Source organism: Cucumis melo, chromosome 6 (assembly GCF_025177605.1).
Source record: "Cucumis melo cultivar AY chromosome 6, USDA_Cmelo_AY_1.0, whole genome shotgun sequence".
NCBI lineage: Eukaryota > Viridiplantae > Streptophyta > Magnoliopsida > Cucurbitales > Cucurbitaceae > Cucumis > Cucumis melo.
The window spans coordinates 28,601,867-28,623,131 of record NC_066862.1 but is presented as its reverse complement, the minus strand read 5'-3'; the positions used below and the strand labels follow the sequence as shown (position 1 = coordinate 28,623,131).

The following is a 21,265-nucleotide window of genomic DNA, read 5'->3' as shown; positions in this document are numbered from 1 at the left end:
TTTTGGAGGATAAAAGAAACAAAACTGACACCGATTTAATTTTCTATCTTGCATATGATTGAGAACAAAATATGTTGAGATGACCTTATTGACCGCTGAAAACAATTTAAGACAAGCAGGATGACATTGCTCGTAGAAAAATATATTAGGGTGATTTGAAATCTAGATTCACAATTCGAATCTCGAACATTATGAAAAGCTTAATTTTAAAGAATTAAAATTTTAAAACCAATAAAAAAAAACAATGTCTTATTGTTTTATATGTTTTTGAATTATATACTAGTTTGATGCCAATTTTCAATTACAGTCTTTATTTGTGTTAAATAAAATAAGTTCTTGAAAACTGGTACAAAAATGAAACTTGCTTAATAATTTTCAAAAGCCCTAAATGGTTGCCATTATATATGTAGTTCTCAAAACCAACTTAATTTTTTAACATGTTAAACTAAAGCAACTAATAACAAAACATAGATATTAAATATATAGTAGATAAGTAGTTCATCATATAAACTTTGTTTCCAAAAACCTACAATCATATCAAACAATAACGTAACTAATATTAAAAAAAAAAATCAAAGATTCAAATAACAGAAACAAGTCGATTCAATTCTAATTTGACAATACACCTTAAAATTTATTACATAGCTAAGGAAGGAAACGATGAAAAGGAAGAGTTAAGCAGTGGTGGCTGCACAATCTTGTCCACCTGGGCCTCCAAAAGTGAAGCAATATTTGAAGGGATCAAAATCACAATTCTCATTAGAGATCAAATCATAACAGGAAGAGCTACTGACATAATTTATTGTGTTATCCAAAGTGGGTATTGAAAGTATATAGTTACTTGCTATGTATTGTATGTTTCTAACGAAACAAGCTTCATCAGGTCTACCATTCGGCCTGTGCCCACTTCCCAATGGAGGACTTTCATCACTATATAGTGAAGGTTCTGCACTGCCTCCCCATGCAACTTGTTCTGCCCCTCTAAGTAGATTTGGAAACAACTCGCTTGGCCAATACCCTAATCCCACTTGATCATCACCTACTCTAACCCACCAATGCCCTATTGCCTATATATCAAACATATAAACATGTAACCGACAAACCAAATATAGCAATTAGAATCACAATCTTAACATATATTGTTCTCGTTGATAAACCCTAATATGGTGGTCTATCAGTGACAGATCATACAAGTTTATCGACTATAGATTTTTTTTTTAATATTGTTGTATACATTTGATTATTATCCCTTAAATTGCTACATAGTTATAATTACTTTACATGGAATGTAGGTATGATTGTGATATTAAATTTATTTCAATATGTGTCTATATAGGTTCTATATTGATATATATACATAGTGAGTCAATATTTGAATTGTATGGTAGAAAATCTATGACAATGTAAAAAATGAGTTTAAGATCGTTTGAATACTATTTAAATATCTATATCTTTATTTTGGTTCATCTTTTAGAGAGAGCTAGATACGATAAAGATGTGAGGGTTCGATAGATGTACTAAAATATTTTAACTATAAGTTGACACAATATTATTCATCATACCCTATTTCCAAAGATTTTTTTACATAAAAACGATTATTTCAAAGAGAAATGTTAGAGGAACTCAAAAGAACAATACAATAAAAATATATATGTATATATATATATGAATTCATTTTCCATTAAAAGAAAAAACCCTAAACTTTTTCCTTTATTTTTTAAGATTCAAAATGGTTACTTTTTAAAAGTTCAAAAAGACCAAAATTTGAATATTTTGAAAGAAATGACATTTGACCAAAATGAAACCAAATGGATTGATATTTAAACCTACGAACGACTATATACATGAACAAAATATCACAAATACAAGCCTAATAATGTGTAGTAGATTAAAACAAAAGTTTGATCTTTGATCTATTAACGTGTCTAATAGATTTATCTTTCAAATTTTTTTTGTACTTAATAATATAAACTTTAGCTTTCAATTTTGTGATCAAATAGTTCCTTGAAAATTTCTAATTTTTTAAAATAGTTTATTGATCTAAGTATAAATTGAAATTTCATGTCTAATAGAACAAATTGTGTTTCTAGTAAATATAAACTCTCCTAATTTTATGAACTAAAATTTGAACTTACTTTAACAAAGGTGAAATAATCTTTTGTTAAGTTAAAATTTTCTTTATATGAACTCAGATATATAATCAAATGACTTTTTAAAACTATTCATCAATATTGAAACTTTTTATACTACTTTCATATTTCCATAGCATCTATTTAGATCTTGATATCGACATTTGTTAATGTAAACAAAAATATGTTGAACGTGTATGAGCTATCGTTTGAAAATAATTTCATTACCTGGACGATACTAAACTGATAGTCATATTGTTTTCCTTGATAGATGGAGGCTGGAAGAATACTACTGCCTACCGGAATATCTGGATTTACCAGCACGAATCCTTGACATAGCATATTGTAACATCCAGTTGTAGCACCTCGGTCAGTCTATTAACAAGAGAAATAATGTAATGTACTACTGGAATTCAAGAACCAAATAAAAACTAAAACTCAAAATTTAAAGTTAGAGAGATGAAGTAAAAATTTGACTAACAAAACCTAGATAAAAAAAAAAAAAAAAGAAAAAAAGTTGTGTGTTATATGGTTTGAAATTAATTGTGTTTTAAGAAAACCTTCAAATTAATTAGATCATTGTTCGCACGAGGTTGCTGGGGGAACGTGTTTCGTGGAGTTAAACTTCGGTTGATGGTGTGTTTTGATGTGATGTAGTTCGATCTTTAATACTTAATCTTCTGATTCTCTCTTGCTTGACTGCTTGCACTTGATTTGAGAAAGCGAAGCATGTATTCTCTCTTGGTTAAATGCGTACTCTTGATTTGAGAAACCGGAACACGTGATGTTCCTAAAAAAGCTTGTATCTTCAAAGAAACTCTAATTTTCTTCAAAGGAACTCTAATCTTTAGGATTAATACCTTCAAGAATTCTCTCCAGTCTCTTGGAGTAAAATTTTTTAAATTCCTCTATTTATAGAGAACTAAAGTTATCTGGTGGACTCCATGCGTATGGATTTGGTTGGTCCATGGATCACACACCTAGACTCAACCATATGGATTTTTATTTTTTTACTCAATTAAACTTTAACCCAAATAAATTTTTAATTGAACAAAAATAATTAACTTGATCCAATAATCACAAAATTTGCTAGCTAATTAGTCTCAAATTCAATTATTTATATTTTTCGTCGTTAATTTGATAAATAATGTGACAATCGGTAATTGGTCCAAAATTCCTCGTACAACCTAACAAATTGATTACACTAATTATAATGAAACTATATGATGAAAAAAAGTATTCATTCACTTACCGTCCAATACACGAACGTTCTAGGGAGACTATCACCACTTACCGCTGGATTCACCTAAAATAAAAAGATTAAAAAAAAAAAGAAAAGAACCCTCACTAAATTTTAGTGGTATAAGCTATAAAAAAGAATCACTAGTTATATATAAATTAGCAACTTTGTAGTCTAGATTATTGTAATTAATTAAGTTTTCACATTTCTTAAATAAATACGTCAAAGTTTAAAACTATTAAAAACCAAGTTTTTGAAAACATTGACGATAAAAAAGAATAATTAAAAAGAACAAATTTATGTTATTAGAATTACAAAGTTAAAATGAAAATGAAAAATGTGTATATATATAGTTATGAAAATGTATATATACCTGCCAACCAGCCATAAGAACATTAAGAGATTCATCAGGGCCACCAACAACCCATATGTTAGCCGAAGAAGATTGATTCTCATCACTCAAACTCACATTGTACACAGCAATTCGAGCTTTTGCTCCATGATAATATGTTGCTTTTATCAATGAATGAGAAACAACCTTATATATCCACAATATTCACAATTTATAAAATCAAAATGTTAGCAACCATGGAGTAACAAAATAACATGCATTATATATTAGGGTTAGTTTTGAATAATAAACCGTCGAAACGTTTTGACGCACACTTTGTCTTTAACAAGTCATAAAAGGGAAACCATGTTGACACACTTCCTTAATTAGCACCCTCATCATAGTTAACCTATAACGATTAAAGCTATAAACGATAACCAAGTTACGTATCCTATAACTTTATTCTTTATCTTTTTTAAAATGATATTCTTCTGCAGGCTGTTGCAATGTTTCAAAACTATTCTTGAAATACAACCTTTAGAATGTTGAATAGAAAATCAATGTGCTAATTAAGACGGTTGTTGGGGTTGTAAAGCTTGAAAGAATGGTACGAAAGACTAAATGATACTTTTGCAACTTTTAAAGATATAAAAGTACTTTTTAAACCATGGATAAAGCTCAAAGGTACGTATCTTTATAAACAAAAATTTAGGCAAAAAAACAATTTATGCAAGAAATTAAAGATATACTTACATTTTGATCGTACGGGAATCTGACAGCGTCATGAGAAAAATCTTTAGATTGATCATCTTGTGGCTTCATTGATGATTCTTGTTTTTTGTAGTTGGATGATAGAGATTTTAACCTAATTAGATCTTCTTTTAACGTTCTTCTAATAGGAACAAATCCAATAGGGCAACCTTCTCCATTGTTGTTGTTACTTGTGAGTATCCCATTGTTTGATTGAGATATTGAATCTTCTTTGAACAATTTAGATATAAATTCACTTGGTAGAGTCTATCACAAAAGGAAAATGAAGAAAAAAAAACCATTACATAATAATTTGAATGCAAATGAAACATATATTGCTACTTAGGATTTTTTTTTTTTTTTTGGTTATCTATTTTCGAGCAATATTTTAACAATTTATGTACATTTTTTTTCAAAAAATTAATTTTGTTTTCATATTGGGTTAAAAATTCAAATGGTTCGTTAAAGAAAGAAGATGACCATAATAATTTATTTTTAAAAAAATAAGACAATGTCTCGATAACTATTTGATTTTTAAAAATTAAGTCTAATTTTTCTCGATTATAAATTAATTTAATTGTTTGATTAAAATAATTAAAATCATGTTTTAATATTTTTAATATAGTATTAATAATTTTAACTATTTCAAAATCATTCGTTAATTATTTCGTATTTTTTAACAAATTTTAAACATCCCTCAAAACGACATACATACCATGAATGATTGTTACATTTTTAATATAGGCATTAAAGAATTAAAATGACTTTTTTCAAAAAATAGGAAAAAAAAACTATTTACACTACATAAAAAAAGGATAGTTGTCAAATATAGCAAAAAATTTAAACTATTTACAAAACATGGTAAAATCAATCAAATTCTCCTTAGTATATTTGAGTTATTTGTGCTATATTTTGTAAATAATTTTAATTTTTTACCATAAGTATTTCTCTAAAAAATTACTAAAACGCAAAATTAATTACTCTTGAATATTTTATGGAGTGCAAATATTTTGTCAAAAAATTTCTATATTTTAGCAATTTTCCTAGTTAAGATGTTATGAAAAAGTTAATGGATATCACAAATATAAGTATGTACCTGAACTTTGTGATTCTTTAGTAAAGGATGATCGAGGGCGGGTTGTTTATTGATGTCAACACAATCAATGATATCTCCTTCCTTCGTCTACAAAGCAAGAAACATCCTAGTTCATTTCTCTCTAATTATTATTAATCTTCACTTGTGCATAATCGGAAAAATGAATTTCAGTTAATATATGAACGTAACGAAATTTATCGAATCTCATCGATTAGATCGATGATTCAAGATTTCAAATAAAATTATTAAGAGTGTAGGTATATATAGCTAATTACCTTGTATGTTTTGATGAATGGCTTGTTGAGAAGTTTGAGTTGTCTTTCAATCTCCAATTCTTCTTCTCTTGAAAGATTAGAGTTAGAGGCATGATTGAATTTGCAATTGAAACAAACATAAAACACTATGATCACCAAACATGTTGCTTTAGAATAATAATTATAATCCATATTTTGTAAATATAATACAAATTGATTTGTTTTAGTTTTCTTTTTATATCATTATTAAATCATGCAAAAATATATATTATTGTTGGGAGTATGTTAGAATTTAATTTGTTTGCCTTCAAAAGGAAACACTTTATTAATTTGTGTGATATATATTATCCAATGAACAAATATATAGTTTCTCCAAATAGAAAATAGATTTGTTTAATTTCTTCATCTTTTTCTATCATTGTCCATGCAAATTAATTGTTGGACTTTTAATTCTATGCTCCCAATAAAAGGAAAAACAACATGTGATTTGATAATTAAAAATATTAATTTTCTGCTTTACAAACAAGAAATATATTCCTTTTCAAAATACAGCAAATCAAATTCAAAATATTAATTAGATACATATAGCAAAATTTAGATTCAAATTTTGGCATCAAAGAAATGTATAGAATAACTAAAATATACTACCTATATACCAACAAATTAAGAAAATATTTTTTTTATATTTATGGCTCAATCGTAAAAATATCAACGTGCTAACAGCGAAGCTATGTCTGGTGATTTTTTTTAGAAGCTTCCTAGAAATAAATATGTGATTGAAGATAAAAAAAAAATGTTAATTAAGATAAGCAATGAAGTAAATATTTATATTCTCGCGTTTGCACTATCTGCCATCCAAGTCCTTGTACTTGTGTTCGAGCCCTAAAAAACCTTCAAGTTTATTAAAAAGAAAATTAAACAACGGTATTGTTTTTAACTTTTTAAGTTTGTATGGGAATGTGAGAACCATCTGAGTGTTGAATTCTAATGCAAATATATATAAAAAAAATTGAAACTAAGTATAAAATATGACAAAATCTATCAAATCCTCTATAGTTCATTTAAGTTTTTTACTATAATTTGTAAATAGTTTCAATTCTTTTTGCTATCCACCAGAATTCCTTCTTTATTTTTTTTTAAAACCATTTTGTTAGTTTAAAAATTATGGTTGGTTTTTCAAAAAGAATATATGTATATTTTCCCTAGTTTTCAAATTATTGTTTAATTTTTTTAAAACATTAAACATAGAAATTTATAGGTAAACAAGTAGTTTAATCTTTATAAACTATAGTAAATATAGAAAAAAAAAATTGAAACTATTTACAAAAGAGAGTAATATCAATATATTAAATTTTTTCTCTTTAATTTTGTTATATTTTGTAAATAGTTTAATTTTCTTATATTTACGACAATTCATTCTTCATAAACTTAAATTTTTTTTAGAAAATGCCGATTCATTAAAGGAGGCCAAAATTATCAAAGTATAAAATAAACAAAAGCAAATATCTTTTTTATTTGTTTCGTTTTTATCTAAGGAGTTTTGGAAGGATGATTTAAATATGTAAAAATCACTTTTGTCATTTTAAAATTTTAAATCACTCAAAATAAATTTAATATTAAATTTTACTTTTTTTTTAATACAAAAGAAATTTATATCATCAAAATTAGTTTCTAAATATATATTAAAAACACATTATTTCATATAAAATTTTAATTAAATGGTAAAAATAATTCTCTCAAACATACTCTTACAATACAATAAAGAAAAACAACAGAAAAGGATGACAGTACCTCAAAATTTATTCAACACAAAGGATGATTTGTTTTATATATAATATTATACAAACAATCCTCCATAATTAAAGCAAGAACGACACAAGGAGTGATTTTAAATAATTAAAGAAAACCAATTAAAAGATGGTGGCTTCACAATTAGGTCCACCTGGTCCTCCAAAGGTGAAGCAATATTCCATCATATCATCACCACAATTCACATTAGGGTTCAAATCATAACAACTAGTGTTACTTGAATAACTTAGTGTGTTATCCCAAGTTGGGAGTTTATAAGTATTCGTTGCAGCACCTGATATGATTTGAATGTTTCTTATGTAACAGCCTTCATTATAATCACCATTGTCATTTGGCTTGTGTCCACTCCCCAACATAGGGCTCATTCCATCTATTGATGGCTTTGCAATGCCTCCCCATGCTATTTGTTCTGCCCCATCAACTAGATTTTGAACCAACTCCTTTGGCCAATATCCTAATCCCAGATTTTCACCCACCAGAACCCACCAATTCCCTGCAATCTACATTTCAAAATATAAATACACACACAGTTCCATTAATTATGACTGATCCCATGAATAATACGTAAGGTATTGTTTGAGAATAATTTCGTTACTTGAATGATGGTGAATTGATAGTCATATTGTTGTCCTTGATAGGTGGAGGTTGGATGAAGAGGAGCGCCTACATGATGACTTGGATTTACTTGTACGAAGCCTTGACAATACATATTGTAACATCCTGTTGTAGCACCTCCGTCGGCCTGTTATAATCTTAAGATCTAAGTATATACAAAAGAGATTATCAAAAGTGAACATAATTCAACATTGTATTTGACATGAATATATACCCTCGTCTTTGTAGCGTTGGAGGTTCTATATATATAATTATTATAAATTCAGTCACAAATCAATAACACAAACAATAATGTAAATGTGATGAGAGAAATAAAAAAAAAAAAATATTCAATTCACTTACCGTCCAATACACAAAGCTTCTAGTGATAAAATCACCATTTACTTCTGGATTCACCTAAAACGGCCAATCAATATCAAAAAGCTCAGTGTTACAACTTATAAGCTACTAAAAAGATTCAATCGTTACAACGTTTGATCAATATAATTGACAATGTGAGTATTTGTTTTTACATCGAAATGCACATAGAAATTAAATTAAAATTGTAAAGGGGGTTTTGAATTTTACCAGCCAGCCAGTCATGAGTACACCAAGAGAGTTAGTAGGGCCACCAACAATCCATATGTTAGACGATGAAGATTGACCAAAACTCAAACTCACATTGTACACTGACATGTATGACTTAGTTCCATAGTATTTCTCAGGACCCTTCTTCAAAGAATGAGAAACCACCTTGTACCATAATAATGATATAATTAAAATACAAAGTTAGCAACTTAGAAGAAAAATGTATGTATTTTCTTTTCGGTTATTAGGGTTTGTCTCAAATATACTTTCAAAACTTATTTCAACTTTGTTTCAAAATAAATAACATTCTTAGATAAGATGAAACGATTTATATCTATTTGTATGAACAAAATCTCAGATACATTAAAGATGTACACACATCATGTATTTGTTGAATTATATTTGGACAGGGGAACTCATACTTACGTTTTGATTGTAAGGATATTTGACAGAGTCATCAAAAAAATCATCAGATTGATCATCTTGTGGCATCATTGATGGTTGTTGGTTTTTGTTGTTGGATGATAGAGATCTTAACCTAATTAGATCTTTTTTTAATGTTCTTCTAATTGGAACAAATCCAATAGGACAACCTTCTTCTCCATTATTGTTGCTACTTCTGAGTATCCCATTGTTTGATTGAGATATTGAATCTTTCTTGAACAATTTAGATACATATCCACTTGGTAGAGTCTATCACAAAAGGAAATTGAAGACAAAAAAAAAATCCGTATTATATAATTTGAATGCAAATGAGATATATATCGCTTATTTTGTTATATCTACTGATACTTTTGAAAATAAATTTGAATGTATTTTAAATAATTCGAAATGGATATTGATAGTATGAAAATTACTATGTACCTGAACTTTGTGATTTTTCAATAGAGGAAGATCAAGGGCTGGTTGTTTGTTGATGTCGACACAATCAATGATATCTCCTTCCTTGGTCTAAGAAATCAAAATATTATAGTCCATACAAATATAAATTTGATATTCTTTGTGGAAAATTGTGGAAAAAAATGAAGAATACAGGACAAACTAGAGGAAAGCTCGTCTAGAGAGGCGTCAATATGATTATATTGAGATGCCTTGAGATGTGATAAGGGTGCTAGAGATATGTCAACCTAGTTAGATATCTCGATACACCCCTTGGTCTCTCTTGCTTTGTAAACATCAACATTGTTAAAAAAAAATGATTACAAACGACAGAGAGATCAAACGTCAAACTCAACGTCAAAATTCAACCAAATAATTTTAAACTTTGAATGTCAAAATGAACATAATTCATATATATATATATATATATATATATATATATATATATATATATATATATATATATATATATATATATATAAAAGTTGCGTTAGTAACCTGAATCAATATTGAAATTCTCGGCCACACCTCAAGTGTACTAAAATAATTCTTTTGATGCAAAATTAAATCTTTAATTGAGGCTAAAATGACCAATTTAAACATATATAGTTCAGTTAACCTCGAATGTGATATCAAAGTAAGAGGGGTACTTATACTTGATAGGAATGCTCGGGTGTATCTACTATCCCGTTAAAAAAAAGATACACATACATACAACTAGGTAGCTACCTTATATGTTTTGATGGAGGGCTTGTTGAGAAGTTTGAGTTGTTCTTCAATCTCCAATTCTTCTTCTCTTGAAAGTTTTGAGTTAGAGGCTTCACTGCATTTACAATTTAAGCAAACAAAAATCACCAATAACCATACTGCTTTAGAATAATCCATATCTTGCAATTACAAAAATTGATTTCTAATTTAATTTGAATTGCTTCTTCAACACTAAACAGTCAGTTATCTTTTTATATATAATATAATATCATTATTAACCATGCAAAATAATGTTTTTGGAACATTAGATTTTCAATGTCTTTTAAAGGAAATACTTAAATTTGTTTGATTATCAATTAACTAAGTATATAGAAAATAGATTTGTTTCCAAAAAACAAAAAATCAAATCTTGTTTTCCTATCATTGTCCATTCAAATTGTTTGGACTTTAATTAAATTCTCTGCCTCTCAAGAAAAGGAAAAACTATATATATTTGTTTGTCGTTCCAAAATAATTAAATGTGTGCTTATCAATAACAAACCCTTCCTTTTTCGTTTTATATTATTATTATTATTATTATCTACTTTCAATTTAGAATTTCATTAATTCGATGAGAATCGACCTTCATATAAACGTTAGTGCATGAATATGGTTTAACTATGTTAGTAACCGAAAGTCCGTAATTCGAATTCTCGACTTCTTACCATGTTAAAGAATTAATGAGATAGAAAATTAACATTTTGGTAGCAATATTTATTTTTTTGTTTTTGATTAATTGTTTTTATGGTATTGTATGTTGGCCATAAAATAAAGCAATGATCATGAAGTTCATGATTTGAATGCAAACAGTAATGATCTCTAAACAAATTAAAGACAAACATTTACATTCTATCAACTTCGATGGGCCTTATTCTTTTTGGTGGGTCAAACTTCAATTATGGGCCTCTTTTTCTCTCTTCTACCAGGCCCATCTTCTCGGATAAGACTGATTGATCAAGTACATACAGGTGCCAATTGAGCTAATCTTCTCGGATAATTCATTTAGTTTTTTTTCTTTTCTTTCTCCTCACCATCTTACTCTAGTACTGTTTAAAATTTCTCGATTAGTTATAGCAAACACTATTTTAAAACCTCTCATTTTCTATGGTTTTTACTATTTTACCTTCATACTCTTTTCTTCTCAAAATAAAAATAGTTTTCACTTAAAAAACATACTATTATAACTCAGACTAAAATACATGCGTTTTGATACATTTTAAAGCACTTTCACCAAAATAGCTTTCAAAGGCTCTGTCGAGAATGTTGATGCCAATTTGAGTGGCTATCTTCATCCATTGTTTAAAAAAAAAACAACTTTCATTGAGCAGACGAAACAAGGGTCCAACTAAAAGAAGGAACTCCAACTAAATAAGATAGGACATACAAAATAGTTACAAAACATCTTTGCATTCAATATCTAAGAAAACATGAAATCTAACAAGGGATCAAACATCAGCGGGATTCATTTCTAGTTCTCTTAACACATGTTTGTTCTGCTCATTTCAAAGATCTCACGTAATAACGCACACACTAGCATACCAAAGAGTAAAACTAAATGAGATTCATTTTGAAAGAGTATGAATCAAACATATAAGATCAACACTTACACAAAGATAACTACAAAAAGAAACTTATACCTGCGCTCATACCTCTTGAGACGTTTTCCATTCGGCGTCTCGATGACAAATTCAGTCGAAAATATATCGTAAGTTTTGCACCGTAATTGTTATACAAATTCAGTAGTTTTCTTCTCGGCATCATCATAGTTACTACTGATTGAACTTTTCAAAAGAAAACAAAAAATCTTCAACTGATTGAAAAAATTGTTGGTTTAGTATTTTTTTTTCTTTCAAAGAGTAAAATTTAACAGCCAGCCACGTGGCACATTATTATGGTGCCACGTTTTTCTTCATTTCCTCCCTCTTCTTTTTTCTTGCTCATAGACTCCCATCCCATGGCTGCCTATCTTCTTCTAGGCCATGAAATTTGTAATTTTAGGGTTTTAATTGAAAGAAAAATCTTCGATTTGAATTGAGAAAATGGGAAATTTTCTTAATTGAAGTTCGTTACGATTGACACGTGAATGAAATTCATTGTAATTGGAACTTGGAAGGGTTAAAATCTAAATCAACTGTTTCAAAAGAAAAGTAGAATATAGATATAAAGTTTTGTCATTTTTGATAAAGTTTTTTTATTCCCAAGTTTAGCTTCAACCAAACCCAATAACAATTGGTGACGAGCTAAGAATGACAAATGAAATTTTTACATTTCTCTCTCTCCCTCTTGTGCCGCCGTAAGCATGCGTTGGATTCAACTAAAGGCTGGTGGATGATAGGAATCAAAGGCTATGATTGAAAAACAGAATTAATGGGTATTCCAATTCTTCTTCAAATTTGAAGAATTGTCTTCTTCTTTGGGCTTCTCTCATCCACATTTGCCTCTTCTTCATCATGTGAAGCCCAGATTCACTCCCGTTAATCTGGGTTTTTCCCCTTTTAAGATCCCCTTTCTCGCCCACCTTCTTTTTGTGGCTCCAATTTTTAACATGATTCATTTTCTCTTCTTTACTTGCAGTTTCCCCTTCACCATCCATAACCCATCATCAATCACCCTCTAACTTTTAGCATTCACTTGTGAGCACTCCTATCCTCTCTCTTTTTTTTTTCTTTTTTTTTTCTTTTTTTTTTTGGGGGGCTGATTTTGATATTTCCATTTGTTCTTTTTGGGTTTAATTGCTTTTTGTTTATCAGATTCTGGGGAAGCCAACTTTTTACTTGCATCATTGAATTCTATGGAGTTTTGATTTCTATTTTCAAGTTTTGCATCTGGGTGTTGCTGAAATTTGCTCGTGGTTAGATTTCCCCTCTTTTTGATGTGGAATGTAAACTATGATTAGATTGATTCTTTTCTAATCACATTTGATTAATTTAACTTGTTTCCTGATTATCTTTTACTTTCAATTATTCAAACTAAACAGGGAGTTTTGTTGTATTTATTGAGATTCTGTTCCTATGTTTTCTTCTTTTATTACATGGTCCAATTTGGATATCTCGTTTGCATTTTGAAGTTACTAGCTATGAACGCAACAAACCATGTTCTTTGGATCTTTTTTTTTCTCCTCTAATTGTCTGTGTGACTCAGTAAGCAGCTACATAGCATCATAGGCAATTTTCTGGGTTTCCTGTTTACAGGAAAAACAATTAGTGAAACTAATTTACTTTCAAGAACATACATTTGTGGTTCTTTGCTAAATAGCGCTTCTCCTACTTCATGAATGACTAAGGTAACCGAGGTTGCTTCATTTGTGGAAAGAACTAATCTGAATCTGATTCCTTATGCAGTTAATGGTCAATGCTGTACATCAATTTTCTAGGATTATGCTTCATCTTTTCTTTCTTTCCATGTGATTTTCTACACTGTGCTTCTGCTCACGACTCTGTGTTGTTTACACTTGTGTTTGCAAACAACAATTTTCTATTTAGATAAAATTGTCAATTACTATTGATAAGCTAAGAAGAACAGAAATGAATACAATGGAACACAGTGCGATATAGCAACATATCATTTTCTAAAAATAGTACATGGACACAGCAAGGTCATGTTTACCAGAAGAAAATTCAAGTTGGTTCATTTTATATGCTTAAAATATTAGTTTGATTTATTTCTCATTCAAAATCTTAACAAATGTTTTATGCATGTCTAATCCATCTGTTACACTAACAAATGTTGGTGTATTCAAGTGTCGGACATACTAGCCAAACTAAAGTGTTCATGCTTCTTAGTTAATAAGCTTACTTCTGTAGAAACTTGTCTACACTTCCCGTCAATATCCATGTTATTTAAATTTAGGTGAAAATTTGCTGGGAATTTTGATTACTAGAATTACCTTGAGCCTAGAGGAAGCAGTCGGCATAAATGGCGACAAATAGTATTTTCTGAAGCATAATCAGGTCTATACCATCCTGAAACAGGCATCTATGATCTTGCTCCAATGCCACAGCCATCGTATTGACATAACACAAGTATGCTAGAAACTGAATATTTGTGGTAGTCGGTGAGTCTTTGTTGGATCATGTAAAAGTTAGATATGGTGCTGCATTTGTTCTCCAGAATTCTATATAATTGGGTGGGGGTGCTGTATGATTGAAGCATCTATTGGTGAAGGGTTGTCTCGTGGGTCCATCTATTGATGAAATATCTTTTTCTTGTATTGCTCGTTTGTTTGGATTTCTCATATACCTTATGCTTCAGATTCATCAATCCAAAAGACTGAGACTGAGAAAACTCTATTGTTATTTCTTTCCATAATAGGTCTCCACACTTTTTACATTGAATCTGTACGATGGGAGACGTGGCGAAGGACCTCACTGCCGGGACTGTCGGAGGAGCAGCACAGTTGATATGTGGACACCCGTTCGATACTATAAAGGTGAAGCTGCAAAGCCAGCCTGTTCCACTTCCCGGCCAGCTTCCTAAGTTCTCTGGTGCCATGGATGCTGTGAAGCAAACTCTAGCAGCTGAAGGCCCTCGTGGGCTGTACAAGGGTATGGGAGCTCCACTGGCAACTGTCGCAGCCTTCAATGCCGTTCTCTTTTCAGTAAGAGGACAAATGGAAGCATTGTTAAGGTCTCAACCTGGTGTACCCCTAACTGTCAATCAGCAGGTGATTTGTGGAGCTGGGGCTGGAGTTGCTGTGTCCTTTCTCGCTTGCCCTACTGAATTAATCAAGTGCAGGTTCGTTGTGTTGGTCCTGTTCAACTTCTCTTACCACCCCGTGCTTTTGTATCCTGGAGGATTTACAATGTTAAATAGATAGTACTGATATCAAATATTGATTCTGAACAAAAAATGTATAGTTTTGTTATTTAGAGAGGAATTGATTGTTATGTAAGCTCAAATACGACCATTAATATATCTGCTGTCATTATGGTTGCAGATTGCAAGCTCAAAGTGCATTGGCACAATCGGGTTCAGCTGGCTTAACAGTGAAGTATGGAGGGCCAATGGATGTTGCCCGGCACGTTCTCAAATCAGAAGGCGGTGCAAGGGGTCTCTTCAAGGGATTGGCTCCTACTCTAGCCCGTGAAGTACCCGGAAATGCTGCAATGTTTGGTGTGTATGAGTTGCTAAAGCAGCGGTTTGCAGGCGGTCCGGACACTTCAAACCTCGGAAGAGGCTCACTGATCGTGGCTGGAGGATTGGCTGGAGGTACCTTTTGGTTCTCCGTCTACCCAACCGATGTTGTCAAGAGTGTACTTCAAGTAGATGATTACAAAAACCCAAAGTACTCGGGTTCCATTGATGCGTTTAGAAAGATCCTAGCATCCGAAGGAGTTAAAGGACTATACAAAGGTTTTGGTCCTGCCATGGCCCGGAGTGTACCAGCAAATGCAGCTTGTTTTCTGGCTTACGAGATCACCAGATCAAGCTTGGGATGATTATGAATTTAATCCCCTCTTGAGTTGTATCTTCCTTCCACTATTTGATTGAACATTAACATTCTTCATTTTATTCATAGAAGGCTTTGATTATTTCTTTTTCAATGATAGGAGAAAATCTCTCTTTCCTTAACATACCCATCCACGGATAAACTTCAAAACATGATTCTTTTTTCTTTGTACATTTTGTTTCATATATCATTTAAGTTGCAAACGAACCAATAAGAAGTTTAGAAATGACTTTGAAAACGATAAAATCATTTTTGTCATGTTCAAAACCACTATAAAACACGTATATTTTCGTCTCGACCACAAATCTCCAATTCAAACCTCCTAAACTCTATTAAAGCAAAAATATTCTAAGTTGAATTACTATTAGCATTGGTAGGTTAAGATCTAGAGGTATCAATAAGAGTACTATATAGGGGTTGAGGATGGTAAGTTTTGATTCTTTATTGAATATGAGAAATTCTATAAGTTGTTATACTCAAAAAAGAAAATGAATAAAGAAGAGAGGAAGTGATGGGCTACTCAAAAGGGAAATGCTAAACAAAATTATATTATAGAAGAAAAGAAGAAAGAGGAGATATTGGTGATGGCTGCTAACCAATCATATCATTGAGTTGGATGCTTCATGTTTTGTATAAAAACAAAAAGCTATTTATTTATTTATTTATTAATTGATTGTTTTTTTAAAATATTCTCAAGTGCTTTTGAAAATGCAAAAGAAAAGGAAAAAAAAGACAAAAAGACAAAAGCTTTTGACTTTAAAGCAACAAATTGCACCAAAAGTTTAAAGAGAAAGAATTAAGGATTGTTCATCCACAAAACTCAATAGATATATCTTAGCTGGATAAGCTCTGGCATTCTACTAGTTTTTATTTTTTAAAAAAAGTATTCTTTTAGTTGATGAAACTATTGAAATATTCTTTTTTTTTTCTTTTTCTAGAAGTTAAATCAATTTTTTTCAAAATATTTGAGTCAATCTTTTATGTTTAAAGTGTATGACTCATGTTATTTTTTATTTTTATTTTACTTTAATTTAATTTAATATGTCGAACTAAGCTTAATTCACCGTCTTTATACTTTGATTGATATGTATTACCTCCTCTAGAGATATACACCATTTGTTATAATGAAAAAAAGAAAAAGAACTTTTGGTTCCTGATATTTGAGGTTGATGTCTATTTGGTCCTTGAAGTTTTAAAATGGACATTTTAGTCTCGAGGTTTGAGAAATAGTTGTACATGGTCACTGAAGTACTTAGAATGTTTGTTGACTAACGGAAAAATGATGTGGCATCCCTTTCCTCTTCCACTTAGAACTATTTTTCAAATCTAAGGGATTCAAGTGTTCATTTTAAAATTTCAATGACCAAATAGACATTAACCTCAAATCTCAGGACTAAAACTGTATTTAGACCTAAAAAATAAAATCCATTTAGATTAAAATACCATCCTTCGAATAAAAAATTTAATTCAACTCTCATGTTGTTTATTGTTGGTTTTTTTTTTTTTTTTGAAAACCTTTTGTAATATATTAGAACTTTGACTTTAAATTTTGAAAATATATTTACATATCACAATTTTATATGAAACTATTGTTATTATTGGGTTAACTTTGATTTAAAAAAAAATAATGATGATAACTTTGAGATATAAAAATTTAAAATGAACAAATTTCGATAGCTTAGCTTAGTAATATATATTCGGAAACTATAAACTTCGTTTTTCCTACTTTTCTCACTCATACGGATTTGGTATGCCAAACTCTAGAGAGTTGCTTTGCATACTTAATTTAATTTTGTGACAAAATACTATTGGAAATAATAAAAAACAGTATAGAGAAATTTTTCATTTTACACGACGACCCTGTTGATTAATGTTCCACTTTATACTACAAATAATCGTAGTTAGTTTCAATCATATTTCCATAGGAAAAAAAGAAAAAGGCAAAAGTTCATACTCGAGTATGCAACTGCAGAAAACACCTATAGTCTTAACACGATAGATACCGTAAAATGCATTATTAGATTGAACAAGAATAATACAAACGACGACTTAGGAAAACGGTTTGACACAAAGTATGTGAATTTGTTCCTTTCTCATATCCATCACTCTTATAATATGTTAGCATACATTCTTAAGGCTTTGAAAGAAGGTGTCTCTTCTATTCTTTTTTTTCTTTATCCTCCTTGGTTCTCTAATTTTGTTCTTTTGTTTTTCTCTAAAGAGATCAATCACAGAGATGTAAACTTTTTTAAAATGAATAAAAGGAAGAATAATTGATGTTCAAATGTCAAACAATTTCAAATCTTTTCTACTATAATTAAACCGCTATGTCGAGCAAAAACAAATCATATATGTAATTAATATACAGTTAATTGTCAAATAAAAAAAATTATCGGTATAAGATTTTTTTTTTTATTAGTTATTGTAATTTTAGTATGTTTTAAGGGAAATATTTTCTGAAACTTCGTGAGATCTTGTGTAATTTTATGTTTTAAATAGGGTTTAAAATATTGATGTGGATTGATATATCGAAGCTTTAATTTTACGAAAATTTCAATTTCAATGGATATTTCTAAAAAATTATAAAATAACAAATTCAAAAAATAATTTTAAATTAGAGCTTTTCAAATAAGTAAATATGTCTATTCTTTTATATTAGCGTCATTTTTGCGTTTGTTTTTGTGTTTTGTGGATTTTTCTACTATGTGGAAATATAGATAGAAATATCCATATAATATCGATGGAAATTTAAAACTATACTTTCGAATTTAATATTTTTTATTATTTTAAAGGCTAAAAAATTTGACGTAAAAATTGAATGAATGATAATATTTTAGAATTTTTTATAAGTAAGAGTATTAATTAAATTTTCTAATAGTTCATCGATAATTTTGAAACAAAAATTTTAAATGATTCTATGTCAAAATAAGTATTTTTTATCCCTTTTCAAAAATTTCATTGAAGAATTTATTGAATTAAAAGGCAAAAGTTTAAAGACTTATTAAAGTTTATGAATTTATTTACATAAGGTTCAAATTCTTTTGAACCTCATTAATATAAACAAAAGTACTTCAACCTAACATTAAATAACTTTCTCATTTTAAAGTTGGATGATATCAAGGTTATTACTAAAAAAGAAAAAAAAAAGTAGGAATTCAATTCTATGTTTGCCTTTGAACTATTCATTCAATATATTTATGAGATAGAATTATCATTTTTCAACTTTAATTTTAAGATAATTTTAATTTAATTATTTACATTTAAAAATAAAATCCTCTAACTTTTATTATGTTTAAGAGACAAGTAAATAGATATTCGAATTGAATCTAACTGACACTATCATTCTTTTAAAATCGATCTTTTGCTTCGATCATCTATCGTTGTATTAAAAGATCTTACCGAAGAAGAATCAACTAAGAAGATGACAATAAATGGCAAGCTAACATACTTAGAGGATGGAATTGGCCTAGAGAGAAAGATATAACTTAACCTAATCAACTTCGATCCTATCGTATCGTATATCTCATACATAATTCAAACTCTCGTGGATTTATATCTAGAGAGGGGCTAACTTGGTCTAGAGACAAACCAAGCCTTGTTCCCATGATGTTAACCTATCAAGTAAAGATAAAGAATCCAAAATCAACGGTGGTCCAGAAGAATTGTGAACTAGCTCGTCCAATTCAATAAATAAGGAAAGAAGAAGACAAAAGAGGTAAGTGGTCTTACACTAAAACAATTCCGTATGAGTATCAATATAATTAAAGATTAAATTTTTAGGTTGGAATGTCTTGAATCTAATATCAATTTTTTATTCATTTTAGGATTTTAATCCTAAACTTAAATTTGTAATATGAATTATTATGTAAAAGAAAATCAAAATTTTGGCATTTCCCTTAGCACTAAAGATGACAAAGGGACAAATGATAAACGAAATATAGGGGGAGAGGTCCCCACGATGTTTCTTCTCATTTCACTCATCTTTATATTTCACATCAACCGATCGAACATTTTGGGGGAAACAACCATGGAGAAAGGCGACGGTGGAGAAGTCGACGCCCAAGCCTCTACGATGGCCACGGAGCAGCAGCAGCAGCAGCAACCAAACTCAAACTCCGAAGAAACTTATCTCACAACTCACCATCTCTCCGCACCGCCCTCCGGCCTCACTCAGGAAGAGTTCGACGAGTTGAAGGACTTAGTAGCAGAGTTTCACATCTACAAACTCACACGCGGCCGGTGCTCCTCCTTACTGGCTCAGCGTGTTCAAGCACCATCGGTGGCGGTCTGGTCCATCGTACGAAGATTCGACCAACCGCAGAGTTACAAGCACTTCATCAAGAGCTGTACGGTAAGCGAAGGATTCACAATGAAGTTAGGTTGTACAAGAGAGGTTAATGTAATATCAGGCTTACCAGCGGATACAAGTACTGAGAGGCTCGATATTCATGACGACGAGCGACGCGTCATCGGATTCAGTATCATCGGAGGTGAACACCGTCTCCGGAATTACCGATCGGTGACTTCGGTGCATCAGTTGGAGCGGGATGGTCAGATCTGGAGCGTGGTTTTGGAATCGTACGCGGTGGATGTTCCGCCGGGGAACACGGAGGAGGATGCTCGTTTGTTTGCCGATACGGTTGTGAGATTGAATCTGCAGAAACTGGCTTCGGTTGTTGAAGGAATGAATCGTGCAGGTAATCGGTAATTTGGTAATCGGTAAATTACTTCTTCTTCTTCTTCTTCTTCTTCTTCTTCGATTTGAGAATCGGAATGAAGAACAAAGTGAAATTTGAAGATGAAAATTGGTTGAAATTTGATTTAGAGTTTCATCTTCTTGAGTTTTTGGTCAGTTCTTCGTCGATGGGAAGATTTCTCTAGATTTTTCGGTTTCATTTGGAATGTTAAAATACCCAAAATGTCCTTTGATTTCAATAGAAGCGTCGGAGGGCAGAAACGGACTAGTGGCGTTGGATTGTCATTATGTAGTGCATTTCGGTCAATAATGCAAGTGTAAATACAAACGATGTCGTTTTGTTAAATAAATTCCTTCTCTTTTATTTTATTATCCAAAATTAATATTAATATACTTTTGAGTATTATTGAATTATTGTGAGAATTAAATTTATCATAAGAATAACAAAATTAACTTTATGACTTTTTTCTTCTAAATTTCAACCAATCCAATTGAATGAAAACAATTTCATGAAACCAAATGACTTCAGTTCAGTTTATTAGGTTTGATTGATGAATCGTTTTCAATGGAATTCAATCGTAAACGTAATTGGATTCCTATTGATCATATTTACCTACAATTATGAATTTGTCACATTTACTATTATCATTATCGAAACACTACATATCAATAATGTTATCCATCGATACTAATTTCAAAATTG

The 21,265-nt window shown here is 30.2% G+C and overlaps 4 protein-coding genes across 11 annotated transcripts; 2 read left to right on the top strand and 2 right to left on the bottom strand.

Annotated features, from left to right (window-relative positions):
• Nucleotides 1-674: 674 nt before the first annotated feature.
• LOC127149739 (uncharacterized) lies at nucleotides 675-5,992 on the bottom strand. Its single transcript, XM_051085607.1, has 7 exons — nucleotides 5,822-5,992; nucleotides 5,547-5,633; nucleotides 4,454-4,717; nucleotides 3,743-3,907; nucleotides 3,382-3,435; nucleotides 2,358-2,504; nucleotides 675-1,067 (listed from the first exon to the last, which is right to left on the bottom strand). The coding sequence occupies exons 1-7, from the start codon at nucleotides 5,990-5,992 to the stop codon at nucleotides 675-677; spliced, it is 1,281 nt and encodes a 426-aa protein (XP_050941564.1).
• Nucleotides 5,993-7,710: 1,718 nt separating this feature from the next.
• LOC127149738 (uncharacterized) lies at nucleotides 7,711-14,392 on the bottom strand. The gene is made up of 7 exons (XM_051085606.1): nucleotides 14,304-14,392; nucleotides 10,400-10,493; nucleotides 9,656-9,742; nucleotides 8,792-8,956; nucleotides 8,567-8,620; nucleotides 8,205-8,351; nucleotides 7,711-8,109 (listed from the first exon to the last, which is right to left on the bottom strand). The coding sequence occupies exons 1-7, from the start codon at nucleotides 14,390-14,392 to the stop codon at nucleotides 7,711-7,713; spliced, it is 1,035 nt and encodes a 344-aa protein (XP_050941563.1).
• On the top strand, nucleotides 12,383-15,988 carry LOC103490787 (mitochondrial carnitine/acylcarnitine carrier-like protein). Of its 8 annotated transcripts, none has more exons than XM_008450468.3 (5): nucleotides 12,409-12,788; nucleotides 12,992-13,050; nucleotides 13,168-13,268; nucleotides 14,729-15,151; nucleotides 15,354-15,988. In XM_008450468.3, the coding sequence occupies exons 4-5, from the start codon at nucleotides 14,760-14,762 to the stop codon at nucleotides 15,853-15,855; spliced, it is 894 nt and encodes a 297-aa protein (XP_008448690.1). In that variant the 5' UTR covers nucleotides 12,409-12,788; nucleotides 12,992-13,050; nucleotides 13,168-13,268; nucleotides 14,729-14,759; the 3' UTR covers nucleotides 15,856-15,988. The 8 variants fall into 8 exon arrangements, with proteins under 8 accessions (XP_008448688.1, XP_008448690.1, XP_008448689.1 ...); XM_008450470.3 differs by lacking the exon at nucleotides 12,409-12,788 and adding an exon at nucleotides 12,794-12,900; XM_008450467.3 differs by having other exon boundaries at nucleotides 12,599-13,050.
• Nucleotides 15,989-19,629: 3,641 nt separating this feature from the next.
• On the top strand, nucleotides 19,630-20,973 carry LOC103490785 (abscisic acid receptor PYR1-like). Its single transcript, XM_008450464.3, has one exon. It carries the CDS (start codon nucleotides 19,720-19,722, stop codon nucleotides 20,572-20,574), a length of 855 nt encoding a protein of 284 aa, XP_008448686.3. The 5' UTR covers nucleotides 19,630-19,719; the 3' UTR covers nucleotides 20,575-20,973.
• The last annotated feature ends 292 nt before the right edge of the window (nucleotides 20,974-21,265 follow it).

Excerpts from the sequence above, each read along its gene's own strand:
- LOC127149739 (XM_051085607.1), bottom strand. The coding sequence starts at position 5,992 with ATGGATTATAATTATTATTCTAAAGCAACATGTTTGGTGATCATAGTG. Across the intron at positions 2,505-3,381 it reads GAACGTTCGTGTATTGGACG|ACTGACCGAGGTGCTACAAC; the intron begins GTAAGTGAATGA and ends TCTTGTTAATAG. Across the intron at positions 1,068-2,357 it reads ATCAGTTTAGTATCGTCCAG|GCAATAGGGCATTGGTGGGT; the intron begins GTAATGAAATTA and ends TTTGATATATAG.
- LOC127149738 (XM_051085606.1), bottom strand. The coding sequence starts at position 14,392 with ATGCCTGTTTCAGGATGGTATAGACCTGATTATGCTTCAGAAAATACT. Across the intron at positions 10,494-14,303 it reads CTGCTTCCTCTAGGCTCAAG|TGAAGCCTCTAACTCAAAAC; the intron begins GTAATTCTAGTA and ends TTGTAAATGCAG. Across the intron at positions 8,110-8,204 it reads ATCAATTCACCATCATTCAA|ATTGCAGGGAATTGGTGGGT; the intron begins GTAACGAAATTA and ends TTTGAAATGTAG.
- LOC103490787 (XM_008450466.3), top strand. The coding sequence starts at position 14,760 with ATGGGAGACGTGGCGAAGGACCTCACTGCCGGGACTGTCGGAGGAGCA. Across the intron at positions 15,152-15,353 it reads ACTGAATTAATCAAGTGCAG|ATTGCAAGCTCAAAGTGCAT; the intron begins GTTCGTTGTGTT and ends TTATGGTTGCAG.
- LOC103490785 (XM_008450464.3), top strand. The coding sequence starts at position 19,720 with ATGAATTATTATGTAAAAGAAAATCAAAATTTTGGCATTTCCCTTAGC.